The sequence below is a fragment of the Manis javanica genome, chromosome 7, assembly GCF_040802235.1.
Source record: "Manis javanica isolate MJ-LG chromosome 7, MJ_LKY, whole genome shotgun sequence".
Taxonomy (NCBI): domain Eukaryota; kingdom Metazoa; phylum Chordata; class Mammalia; order Pholidota; family Manidae; genus Manis; species Manis javanica.
In genome coordinates this window covers 8444802-8457975 of record NC_133162.1, presented here as the reverse complement: position 1 = coordinate 8457975, position 13174 = coordinate 8444802, and the positions used below count along the sequence as shown (strand labels likewise).

General features: G+C 44.1%; 2 protein-coding genes across 6 annotated transcripts in view; both read right to left on the bottom strand.

Moving 5' to 3' along the window:
- Positions 1–2704, bottom strand: part of CUZD1 (CUB and zona pellucida like domains 1) — a 20261-nt gene extending 17557 nt beyond the window's left edge. Inside the window, exon 1 of the mRNA XM_073241662.1 lies at positions 2569–2704. Within this exon, the coding sequence (XP_073097763.1) occupies positions 2569–2704 (136 nt within the window). The remainder of the gene's footprint in view (positions 1–2568) is intronic.
- Positions 2057–13174, bottom strand: part of C7H10orf88 (chromosome 7 C10orf88 homolog) — a 19707-nt gene continuing 8589 nt past the window's right edge. The window contains exons 6-10 of one of the 5 annotated variants that reach the window (XM_073240172.1): positions 8942–10890; positions 7234–8606; positions 6457–6575; positions 3763–3832; positions 2057–3026 (exon numbers count right to left, since the gene is read on the bottom strand). In XM_073240172.1, coding sequence (XP_073096273.1) covers positions 10656–10890 — 235 coding nt within the window. In that variant the 3' untranslated portion in view covers positions 2057–3026; positions 3763–3832; positions 6457–6575; positions 7234–8606; positions 8942–10655. Of the gene's footprint in view, positions 3027–3762; positions 3833–6456; positions 6576–7233; positions 8688–8941; positions 10891–13174 lie in introns of all 5 variants that reach the window. The other 4 variants (XM_073240173.1, XM_073240171.1, XM_073240174.1 and 1 more) reach the window with 4 other exon arrangements.

Genomic DNA, 13174 nt, shown 5'->3' with positions numbered 1-13174 from the left:
AGTGCTAATCTTTTCTGAAAACACCCTCACAGACACACCCAAATATAATGTTTTACCAGCAATCTGGAGATCCCTTCCCTTCGGTCAAGTTGCCCCATACAATTAACCATCACAAGTCTACCCTTTGTCCACTTGGCACCCATACGCATCTTGTTAAACTATATTTAATCTTTAAATAAAGGCAATAATAAGGTCATAATTCCATCTAACATACAACTGTCCTTTGTACAATCAAAAACACACTAATTCCTTTCCCAGAAGAAGAGGTAAATCCTTGAATGATGTTCACTCTTCTCCTGAAATCCTATAACTTAAGTAACATGATGTAAAATTAAACACTATTTACATACTAATATAAACTCACTATATCTTCTGTCACATGTGACTTTCATGCTCTCTTGACAAGTCAGGACAGAACTGGGCCCAGCACCTGGCTCTGTGATCTTGCCCACCTTTTCCCCAAACCCAAGTCCATGGTTTTGACCACCTGACCTTCACGAACCCTCAGAAATGTTCTCTTCTTCCCCATCTCAGTCACCCTAATTCTGTGAGGCAGACGCTGTGCTCTGGCTCTGAGCTGGAAGGTCTGCAAAGACATTCAGTTGCAGGTGATTTAGGAAAGAGGTGGGCTTGGTTTTTTTTCATTTTACAACCTAAATAATACCTCACTGCCAACCGACATTTAATGACTAGTCAGGGGTGCTGCTGGTGATGGAGTCTGGAGGTCTAGCAGATGGAGGAATGGGCAGCAGCTGTGCTCAGAATCTGTGCGTCAACTTGGTGATGTGACCCAGTTACAGGGGCTTGTTTACTGCGGGAAATTCTTTGTAAATTCACACCCCCAAGGACTTTCATCCAGGTCAGTTCTTTTTGCCAGGCCCACCCTGTGACTCATACCGGGGTCAGGCAGTTGCAAAATTGCATCCCCAGTGGCAGAAAGCAGCCTGGATGCCAGACTACCAGAAGTAAGTCTGTGAGCCCCCTTCCTTGGCCCAAGCTCCACCTCTGCACTTCTTCCGTAGCGACTTCTGCCCTGCTCCCAGGATTCTCATCTTTCCCCTCAGACTCCTGCCCAGCCAAGGATGATGTTGTGGCTCATGACAACTGCTGTGGGAGGAGTCCAGTGTTGCCCATGGGAGAGGATCTCCCTGGGGAAACCTCAGAGCCAATGAGGCGCTCACGGGTCTGGAGGAAATAAACGTCCCGACAGGGTGCTCTCAGATGTTTGCACAATGAGTTTTGAAAACTGGTTCTGAGTCTTTGTTAAGACCCAAATGAAATGTCCATTTTTTCAGTCTCAAAGAGAGGGCTCCATGGAGTCAAACCCAAGTCGATTAAGCACCAGGAAAAAGTTTGTCTTGCTCAAGAGACATCGTGTTTCCCTTCTGCCTAGGCTGCCATGCAGCTCTGGTCTAAACGTAGCTTTCAAATGCTTTTAGTGTTTTCATCCCAAGCATCTAGCACAATGATATCCTTTCTTGTTAAATTGCTTACATGTCTTTTTATTTTCTATTCTAACTCTCCTTTATGTTGCCATATAATATTCTAAGCTACTTGGCCCAAGACCCAAAGTGGGTAATACGTAAATTTAATTACATTTATAACCACCACCAAGAAAAAACTACTGGACACAGAGAAGATTATTTTCAGCATAGACAATTTATTCAACAGTACCTAAGTATAATGATACACAGTACATAATTGAAGCACTATAGAACTTGACTTGAGTAATGAAACATTCTACCAAGACAGAAATATTGCTCATGAAGATATCTGTACCCACACAAGTCAGGGTCCCTCGTTTACATAACAGAAGCACGGTGGCAGGGAGTCCAAGTTGGCATACAAGCTACATTCTTCACAGTACTGGTAGGGATGAGACCCCGGCGTGGAGGCTGTAGCCTCAGTGAGCTTGGCAGACTCTTCCCTGGTGACGGCCACAGCAGTAGGTGCCTTGGCAGCACTTAAAAGACATACACAATGCATGGAGTTAAGAGTTTTCCTGTCAGTCCATTTGGTACAATTGCCAGGGCTGGCTGGGAAGTTTAGAGCTACAACCATCGCACAGGTGACACCAGCCCACCGCTAAAGCTGTCTGTCCCTGTCCTAATTTCCTATTTGATCCCTTCCCCTCCTAAGATTGCTAGAAATATAAAATCAGGTTACAGCAAATAACAGAGAGGGAATTGCAAGTATGGGTCATCCAGCAGGTCTGCCCAGTGTGAGAATGACCGGAGGGCACCGCCGCCAGCCGTCCCCAGGCTCTGGCCATTAGCCTTCTAGCTCACAGGCTTGACTTCCCTGCCATGGAAACACCGCTGCTTCTGATAACCCATCTCTCCCATATTTGAAGGTTGCCTTCCCCCACATTTAATTATCTCTTGTCTGATGTACACTGTCTTGTCATGTGTCCCCGGGAATAAGCTCAGCTTCCCCACAGTCTTCTAGGCGCACCCCACAGTCCCCAAGGCCATGGGCAATGAATGAGGGGACACCCCGAGAGCTCCCCGGCTCGGGCAGGAGCCCCAGGCGGCCGTCCCCTGGCGTGCCAGAGGCAGACTCACTCACCTGCCCCCCCACAGCCCCCAGGGGGCCGCGCCTGGGCGGAGGGAAGGCCCCGCCAGCGTGTGAAGCCACCCGCTGAGGGGAACTCGGTGAGGCCCGCGGACAGCAAAGCAGCTCTGACACCCAGAGCTGAGGACATTCCGCTTAGGAGCTCACAGCCCCAAGCCAGAGGGGCCCCGCCAGGATTCCACAGCCCCTGCCTTTGCCTTTTCAAACTGCCTGCTGGTCCTGACTCACCCGGGGTGTGGCTTCAGGGCAGGGAATGACCCTGCTGGAGCCGAGGGCCCAGGCATCCCACTTGAAGGGGTGTTATTCCCCCTCACGCCTCACGTTAACTCACTTCAGTGTGTTGGTCAATTTGCAGTAAAGACAGATGACAACACAGATCAGCACAAACGTAGCCATCAGTAAGCAGCCACCAATGGCGAACATAATCTTGAGGCCAAACATCTCACACAGACCTAGGCAGAAAAGGGCAGGCAAGCAGTGAATGTGGCTTCCCCCGACCAGCCACCCAGCATCCCCAACATGCTCCCTCAGTGCAGGAAGAACAAACTCCAAACCACAGAGCCTTATGTATATAAAACATGAATAAATCTTCCCAGAGAGGCCTAGGATCATAAGCTGGCCTAGGGTGGGTACAGGGTTTATTTGTAAATGAGACGGGGGGACTGAAATACAAAGTCCAGAGAGAAGGAACAGAGGAGAGAAACTGGGAAGAATCTTGTCCCTTTCACAGGCAGTAGTGTGCAGCTGCAAGTTAAAAAATAGGCCTGCCCTTCTGCAAAGGGCTTTGTTCCCAAACACCTGGGTGCCATGAACTATATTCACTGACACAGCCAGGACTGGCCCCATGCTATTCATCAAAAAATGTTTTGTGGGAATCACTTTATTCAAGATGTCATGCTGCGAGTACTGAGAATATGCAAGCCTATTTTGTAAGTGATACATTTTAAGGAAAAAAGTTTTTACTTCTCCCACTGACAAGTGTCATACCATCTCCTGATTCAAGGAGAGTCAAGGAGCACTTGTTCCTCATTCTGCCTCCCCGGGAGACCACAGGCCTTTCTGCCATTTCCCTCCTGTATCTTCCCAGGAAATCCCATTTGTCTAGAATGAGCAATGTGCTTAATCTAAATTAAGGTAAAGTGAAGGAGGTAGAGAAGCATACACAATTTGACTGTTAAGCATACTTACAGTTAAACCATCCAGATCTGGCCAACGATTAAAAAAAAGAAACTTGACGGGACAGGATATTTTATGAAACCTGTAATTTGAGAAAGAGGAATTTTGTCAGGAGGAATTAAGACCCAAGGTTGAAGAGCTCACCACAGAAGCACAGCCACTGTCCAGCTCTAGCTTCTATGTCACAGTTGTGTGACATCAACTCCCTAGACACCAGCTGTCTTCCACAGAGTTCTGAATTCTATTCCACATGTAGGTGTATTTTAGCCCCCATCAAAACAGAAACACTATTTTGAATGACTTATTTAAGTCTTTACCTTTTCAGGTGTTATTTCCCTCATATTAATTTTCAGGATTTGACTGTTAGTCAAAAGCACATTTAAGATTTCAAATGTGAGGAGGCTAAAAATACCCTTAACACTTAAAAGTTGAATGATAGAAGAAAGACTGGTTAGACCTTATGTTTTAGCTACACATGAATAAATATGGACCCAGTTGTGGATTCCTAAGACTCAAGCATATGTTCCTTGACACTGAAAGATTTTCACATGACACAGTTAAAATAAAAGGATCACAAAAATGAAAGCAGAACAGGATAGCTGTCCTAGTTAGGTCTGTCTGATCTGAGGTACCCATGCTCAGCTAATTTAGTAGCACTGAATCCTCAAAGGAAACTCCGGGTGCAAACAGAATGGCTTAACCTTGTTTCTCCCTGCTCCTCCTCGTGAGGTGTAACTGTAACCTCTGGAAAAAACACAAAGGTCAAAGGAGAACTCTGAAAGTTGGAAAGAGAAAAGTAAACTTCTTAGGGCCTCAAGGCCTGAACGGTAAAGCAGCAGAACAAGGTGGTGGCCCGGGCCTGATATGGTCCGATTCTGAATCTAGCAACACAGGTGGTTCTGGGCGCTCATTCCCTCTTGATTTAAGGCATGTCCTGCTGACAACTGCAGGCTAGCCCAGCAACAGTGCACGGTGTTGGGGGCCCTACCGAAAATAAGTGGGAAGTACTCTGCTCTTCCTGACGTGCAGTGGAGTGGCCACTTGGCAACCCGAAGGGATCCTACCAGACAGGCATCCTTGTCCCCATGTGGCGGGATTCTTTCTCCCACCTAGATGCACCAGGCGGCTCTAGCCTGGGGAATCTTCTTCTGATCCCCCCAGGCAGCGCCATCAGGAACCTGGGAGCCCCAGTGGCCCCAGAGAAACTACGCAGATCCAAACAGCACTGTAAAGCTGCTAAACATTGCCACTGGACCTCATCCCACAAACACAGGCCAGGACTTGCATGCGAAACCTAAGTAGGGTGACTACCTGATAAAGATTAAAATAGGACCTAGCATCCCCTAACATAATAGCCAAACTACTCAGGATTTAGTAGAAAATACCAATCAGATGAGGAGTCAGAAAAGCAACATGTGAATGAGAAAAGACCATGAACTGGTGCTAACAGCAAGATAAATCAATGTTGGAATCATCCAAAAAAGATTTAAAGCAGCCATCATGAAACGCTTTTGATAATTAAAAAAATAACTTCTTGAATCAATGCAAATATAGGAACGGAAGTTACAACAAAAGAACCAAATGCAAAGTATATCCCTGAAAAGCACATTAACAGAAATGCTTTAGAAACCTCACCGAATGAGCTCAATCACAAATGTAAATAGCAGGACCGAGTCACAAAGCTTCAGGGACCTGTGGGACTGTCACAAAAGATCCAACGTTTATGTCATCAAGTCTTAGAAAGAAAGGAGAAAGAAGAGTTGAAAGAGTTTTTGAAGAAATAATAGCTAAAATTTCTCAAATCTGGTAAAAGACATAAACCAAAGGATTCAAGGAGCTGAAAAAGGCCCAAATAGCATAAACCCAAGACAATCCACAGCAAGGCACATGATAATTAAACTTCGGAAAACTAAAGACAAAGAAACAAACTTGAAAGCAGCCAGAGAGAAACGCCTCATCACCTGCAGGGAAACACCAGCTCAGGCGACCGCGGGCTTCTCGCCTGTGGCTGGGAAGCCAGAGGAAGGAGCACAGGACTTTTTTCAACTGATAATGGAAAGAACTGTCAACTTCAAATTCAGTATCAGCAAAGCTATCCGTCGGGATTGAAGGGGTGGAAAGACATTCTCAGATGAAGAAAAACTGAGGTCCCGAACAGATTTATCCCTTGAAGAATGGTTAAAGGTAAACTGAAGTGAAAAATAACTGACGGAAGTGATGAGTGTAGGGTGGTCAAGAAAGGCCTTTTGGAGGAGGTGACATTCCAGCAGAGGCCTGGGAAAAGGGAGGGGGCAGAGTGAGGTGTATCCCGGGCAAAAACAATATTGACGACAGAAGCCTGAGACTGCAATGGGATCTGCGTGCTCAGGGAACAGAAAGGCCGCTCTGGCTGGGTGGGGGCCAGGAAGGGGAGAGTGGTGGCAGGAGGCTGGTTGGAAGAAAGTAGCCAAGGATACGACCTTGTGGGGGTTCAGAGCACTAGTAAAAAGTCCAGATTTTTTTCCTGCCTGTGACAGAACGTCTTCAGACGGTGCCAATAGGGGATTGAGAAAGGAATCCGTGCAATGTGGCTGCAGAGTCAGTGCTTTTTAAACACAGACCAGCGGTTCTCCGATACCACGCATCCCCGTCAGCTGGAGGGGTGGGCGGAACACACACGGCGGGCACCACCCCCAGAGTTTCTGATAAGGAATTTCTGATTCTGACCTGTGGTCAGAGAATTCGCATTTCAACTACAGTCCAAGGCGAAGCTGCTCCTGCTGGTTAGCTGACCTGAGAATCACTGCTCAATATAACCGACTTTCAGAGTGACTTCCCTTCAGTACCTGAGATAGGATAAAGAAGAGGGACTTTCAAAACTGCCAGAATAGTAGTGATGTTAAGAAACACTTACGTCATTTTTGCTAAGAAGAGTGAGACAAGAAGAGCAGAAAGAGAAAATTTTAACTTTTACCATCCAACATCTTCTATACAACGTATCAGGCCTGTGCATGTGCCATGTTCAAAATATTACAAACTTCATTCAAGAGAATGAAGTAGGCTGTGATATCCCCCATTTTTCAGAAAAGAAACAGATTAAGAAACGTTAAATCACTTATCCAAAGTTACAGAGCAGTCAGTACCTAACAAGGAAGAATTCAGGTTTGTCTACCCCTGTGTTCTCGCTCTAAGTCATCCTGGAAACATGTCCTCTGAGGGCATTTGGAGAAACACTGTCAGAAAACAAACCTGGGCTGCCTGAGGAGGTGGGGATGCGAGGACAGGAGGGGCACTAGAAGACGCTGAATTAGCTTTACATCGAGGGAGGGGTTGGTGGAGGAAGAGCTGCTTCACCTTTCAACAGGCTTGGGTTTCCAGTGTCAAAGGGGCTCAAGTCTACATGAGAAGGTGCCACAGCAAACAGTCACATGGGCACGGGGAACAGGAGGGATGGAAGGAGGGAGGAAAGGGGTCCCGGGGTCCAGGCCCCTCGTCCCCCCTTACCTGTTAGAGACCATGGCAGAGCAGCTCGGCTCCCGGAGCCGGTGAGACTGACAGTCTGGGGTGTGAGGCTGCGGGAGGGGCCTGGGAGGGGCGGACTTGGAGACAGACAGGAAAAGAGACCTGCTGCCACTTTGTAAACAATGATGCCAACGTGACCGGTTGCCTCCAGTCTGGGAAGCCCCTTTGCTGGTGGCGCCTCTCTAACCACAGGTGCGTTCTGTCCACAGGCTTGATCCAGATGGAGGTTGTGAAAGTGAAAACATTGAAGTGTTTAATGGAAACTCCACCGAGGGGTCTCTGCTGGGGAGTCTGCAGCGCAAATGACTACGTCCCTGTGTTCGAATCGTCGTCCAACACTGACAGTTCAGATAGTCACCGACTCTGCAGGAATTCCAAGAAGTGTCTTCATCTTCTACTACTTCTTCTCTTCCGGCACCTGCAAGTCCGCCTGTAGACACCCTGTGTGCACACGGCCTGCACGCGCAGCAGCTACACCCCCAAGCCTGGGTCATTGGGACCTTGAGTCAGTCTGTTTCTCCAGAGACAGGCATTTATTGAAGCAGTGGCGCTTTATCACAAATGCCCACAAGAGTCACCCGGAGAGCTTGGGGATCGGATTCCTGGGCCCCACCGAGAGATTCGGGTTCGGTATCTGGGGTGGAGCCCATGAATTCGCCTTTCTAACCAGCTCCCAGGTGAGGCAGATGGGTGTGGCTGAGCACCTGGCTACAGGGTGGCGTCTACTGTGTTAGAGACCAAAGCAGACACTGCAGGCTCAGCCTGTTTAATAATAACCCTGAGAGCTTTTGAAATGCCCCTTCTGGGACCGCCCCTCCCCGTGGTCTGATCCGTTAGATCTGCGCTGGGGCTCCAGGGCCTTCACATTCAGGAAGTTCCCCCGGTGATTCTGACATGGATTGGAGGGCAAACGATGAGAAGCACTGACCTCATTTGCCAGGCAGTCAGATGTTACGTGGTTCTGCATTCACTGCACCTAGATTCCATTGCAGCCCAAAGCAGAATGCCAAGAAATTCTGCAAGTGAGTTCATGGGCAAAGCTCTATTCTGCTTCCCAAGGCTCAGGGCTGAGCACATCATTTTCCTTCTTAAACCACAGATTCCTTGGTGCTAACAAATCTCCAGAGTGGAGCCGTCAAGGTTTTCCAAAGCTGGACCCAGGCCACCTTCCAAGCCTTAGGTTTAGCCACTGCCTCACAGGCGTCCTATGCTTTAGCCAAGCTAAACCGTTTTACTTCCCCCACAAAAGAGCCTTCAGTGTGGTTTCTTCACATGTTGCTTGTCCAGCTGCTTGCTTGCTTCCGGGGAAGGGAGGGACCAAGGGCGGCCTCGTGAGGCTGCATCTGAGTTGAGCTCTGGAGGGTGCAGCACAGGGAGAGGTGGGGATCAGTGGAGGAGGAGGCGTGTGTGCTGGGACCAAGAGCCTGGGCAGCGGCCTGGGGAGAGAGGGCAGGCTGGGAGGGCAGGTCCCGTGGTGGCGGCCTAGGAAGCTTGGCTGGGTGTTGGGGAGGAGCAGCCCGAGCGCTAGTCTCCACCGTCACACTTTAAGATGGATCACACAGCAGCAGTCTTTCAGAAGGCTGGAACTCAGTTACGGAAAACGGATGAACACCTCTGTATGCCCCCCTGGGAAGGAGGGAGATGGAGTAATGCTCAAAGGGGGGACAATGTGAAAATTTAAATATATAACCTGTATGTTGATTTGATTTCTTGATAACGCACACATCCTTTGCAGCTACTTCAACCTGCGGGGTTGTCCGGACTCCCCTGCACTTGCTGGCCCTGACTTCCTTGACTCGGCCTACTGGCTGGGGCACACACAAAGGGAGAAATATTGTAAGAAAAAAAGACTTAATAGAGATTTAGTAAGTACTATCGTCTGCTTCTCCTGTTTGAGCAAATTCAGGCAGTCTTTTCTTAGGAAACAAGAACTTTAATAAAACAACTACATATGTATAAATTCAGATATATATGGCTGTATATAAATATATGAAAATCAACACCCATGATTTTCTAATATATATAAAATGTAATTTATTTATTCATTAACATGGAAAAATTACTGGAAGACCAGAAGTAAAGCTCATCTGAACTATTTCTAGGTTCTGTATCATGCATATTTCACTTGTTTTACTCATTTTATAAACATAACTATGTGTTATTGTTATATAACTATACTGCGGGAATTTCAGAATCAAAGAACAGACCATAACTATCAGAGGCTGTGTAACTGTTAAGAAAAGGGTTCAGTTGTGAGACGCGCCTCTCTTGAAAGCTGCCAAGAAATGCGACCTAATGGCTGCATCGACTGTGAATGAGTCAGGAAAAGCCTGATGACAGGACACGGGTCCTCGCGCCGCTGAAGTCGGTGATTTGTAAATGAACAAACATCACGTCAGTTCTCACTTTAAAGGGCTAAAGTCACCAAAATACTAAATGTGTAAAATACTCCTTTTCATCTTAAATATTAGATGAAAAGAAAATACTTCTACTTAAGACAAGTAGTTTCCAGAGTGGATGCATTTATTTATTAGATGTAAATATGTCACCGTTCACCAGATATACAATAGTTTAAATTTCTGAAATTTAAGTCAGCCAGAGAGGACTGCAACTGCCTCAATGCATGTGGCTTACTCTCAGGGCAGGCTGCACTTTAAACACTTGAAACAACCAGAAAAGGCTCTGGAGGGAAGAACCTGTATCAGCTCCGAAAAGGAGACTTCCTTATACTTTCTGGGCTCATTAAGATACAACAAGATGACTTCTCCTGTTTTATATCAAACACCAAACCTAAAGTAATAATCCTAACAAAGAATAGGCCAATTCTGATTTTTACTTTCTTATCTATAGCTACAAAGTGACAGAACTTAAAATTAATGGTGCCACTGTTAACTAATTTTATACACACCAAACATCACATTGAATTATTTACCTGAAACAAACAATATAAAATGTAATTTGGTGATCTGAAGGGTTGCAAGTCTTAAGAACTCAGTTTTTCTAAGAATAATCAATTAGAAAAAATATCAAATACTCTATTTATTTCATACTACTAAATACAAGGTTTTGTATAACTTAAAACAGTACTTCAAACACATACCATACAAACTAATGAACTGAATTAGAAATCCTTAAAAACTTCAAACACTCAAACAACCCAGAGTATATGTGAATTTCTTATAAAAGTGAAAAATATCGCAAACAAAAATAATTTATAGTGTTGTTAACTCTCTGTATACAGTACTGGATTTACACTGACAAGCACAGTTAAAATGAACATTGAGGTCACCTTATGTAAGAGAATGATCCTCAAATGATATTAAATACTTTCTTTGAACTTTTGGGTTTTGCTTTTGTAATAAATATGTACCAAAAATCTGTAGTACATTGTATATGCTGAGCACTTATCTTTCTCCATTTGAAAGTCTTTCTCCAGAGTCATAATGTCTTAGAGGCATCCCACTGGGTGGGGAGCTGGGATTTTGCAGCAAGTCCACTAACAGAGCAATCTTATTATCTATGTGCTCTTGGAGTTTATATATTCGCTGATCAATGTAGTCCATAAGTTTCTTTTCCATCAGTTCCATATTTTTGGAAAGAATCTTTTCCAAGTAGGAGCAAACAGGTTGCTCTTCCGTTCTAAAAATAAGTTTAAAAATAATAATATAACAATTATCTCTAATATCATAACAACCATACTACAGCAAGCAGCCAACATACACTGCTGAAATTTGTCTCCACAATTGTGCTCTGTCTCCTAATAACATATTTCCAGATTCTGACATACATATGCAATATACAACCACAACCCTGAATGCCCAAAACATTCTTATTTCTTTGATTCTTTAAACATGCAACTGAAATGAGACTATAAAAATGAGCATGATAGTTTCTACCCTCAAACAAGAGTTTAGAAAGTCTCTAGAAAGAAGTCTTTGATTTTCAGCTCCAAATCAAAAACCTGTCTTGCCCCCCTTTTTTTAAGGTCTCCATTATATCTTTCAAGTACTTTCTCAAACAACCCTACAATTTACACAGTTGTGTCTTTTTTCATCCACACAACCTTACCAAATATTGGAAAGTTCTTACCTAACCTAATAGGAAAGGTATTTTTAAATGAATGTAACTGGAATGGGCAAATTACAATGAAATTGATAAAAAGCATGCCTGTTTCAGAAGTGCACAATGGCACCAGAACAGTGACCAGTGTGGTCCACAGCATCCTAGGGTCTCCATGACTTTTTCAGGGGGTTCCATGAGGTCAGAAGTATTTTTATAATACTAAGATGTTATTTGAATTTTTCATCCTCACATTCTCATGAACATACAGTGACATTTTCCAGAAGCTACACAATGGGTAATGTCATTGCTTTGATGACTCACAGAATGTGTGGTTGTGTGCTTAGGTATAAATAACTATTTTTTTCAGAGATTAACTCAGTTTCTTCTCAGTACTACTACTGTGATCTTACTAGCTACCGATCATATGTGCTCTAATGCAATATATATAAGAAAGCAACCAAAAGCTAAGAGAGATCTGAATAATTTTAGAAAGTACCATTCTCACTGAACTTTTTTAGGGATATATCTTTTCATAAAAATCATTACATTTGCATATAATGGTTTATTGTTGTTACTTTTAAATAAATATTTTATATAGCCTACACAAATAAAGGTTCTATAGAGTCCTCAATTATTTTTAAGAATGTAAAGACCACCACATTTGAGAACCACTACTCTAGAACACATGAAGAAGGGTTTTTTTTAACTCTTTATTTTCAAATAGTTGTAGAGTCACAGGAAGTTGTAAAGATACCTGAGTTCCCCAGTATCCTTCACCCATGGTCCCAGTGGTTACATCTTACCTAACCATGCTACATCAAAACCAGGAAATTGGAGGGCAGTGTGTGTGCCATTTTATCACACACATAAATTCATGTAAACATCCTCATGATCACCATGCAGTCCTACTCCCTGACTACAAAGACCTCCCAGTGCTACCCCTTCACTGTCACACCCACTCCCCAAAGCCCCTCCCTCCCTAATACCTGGCAAGCACTAAAATGGTCTCCCCCTCTCTCTACTTTTATTTTGAGAATGTTACACAAATGGAATCCTACAGTGTGTGATCTCTTGAGATTCTCTTGTCTCAGCATAATGCTCGAGAGCCAACCAAGTTGGTGCATGTATCAATAGTTTGTTTCTTCTTAATGATTAGCATCCTGTGTATGGATTTACCAGGTTCTTCAGCTAATCATCTATTTTATGACACTTTGGTTGTTTCCAGTGTTTGGCCATTACATACAAATGAAGTCTTTATGAACATTTATGGACAGATTTTTGTGTGGACCTAAGTCTTCACTCTCTGGGATAAGCACTCAGGAGTACGATTGCCAAGTCACATGGTAACTATGTTTAGCTTCCAAGAAACTGCCAAATCAGCAATGTCTGTGAGATCGTATCTCCACATCTTCAACAGCATTTGGTTCCTTTATCATTTTTTAAACTTTTTATTTTAGCCATTCAAACAGCCATGTAGTGAAATCTTGTTGGTCTCACGTGTGCATCTCCCTAGCAGCCGTGGTGTCAATGCTGATCATGCTTTCCTGTGCTTAGCTACTATTTGTATATCCTCTCTGGTAAGATGTCTCTAGGTCTTCTGCCCATGTTCTAATTGGATATTTTTTTATGTTGTTTTGAGAGTTCTTTACATATTTTAAAAATAAGTCATTTGCTGGATTTGTAATTTGTACATATTTTCTCCCAGTTTGTAATTTGCATTTTAATCCTCTTAACGGGGTCTTTCACAGGGCAAAGTTTTTAATTTAATGGGGTCTCATATACAAAATTTTCAATTATTGTGCTTTTAGTGTCACATCTAAGAAAATTTTTATAGCTTTTTATTTTATATTTAAGTGCATGA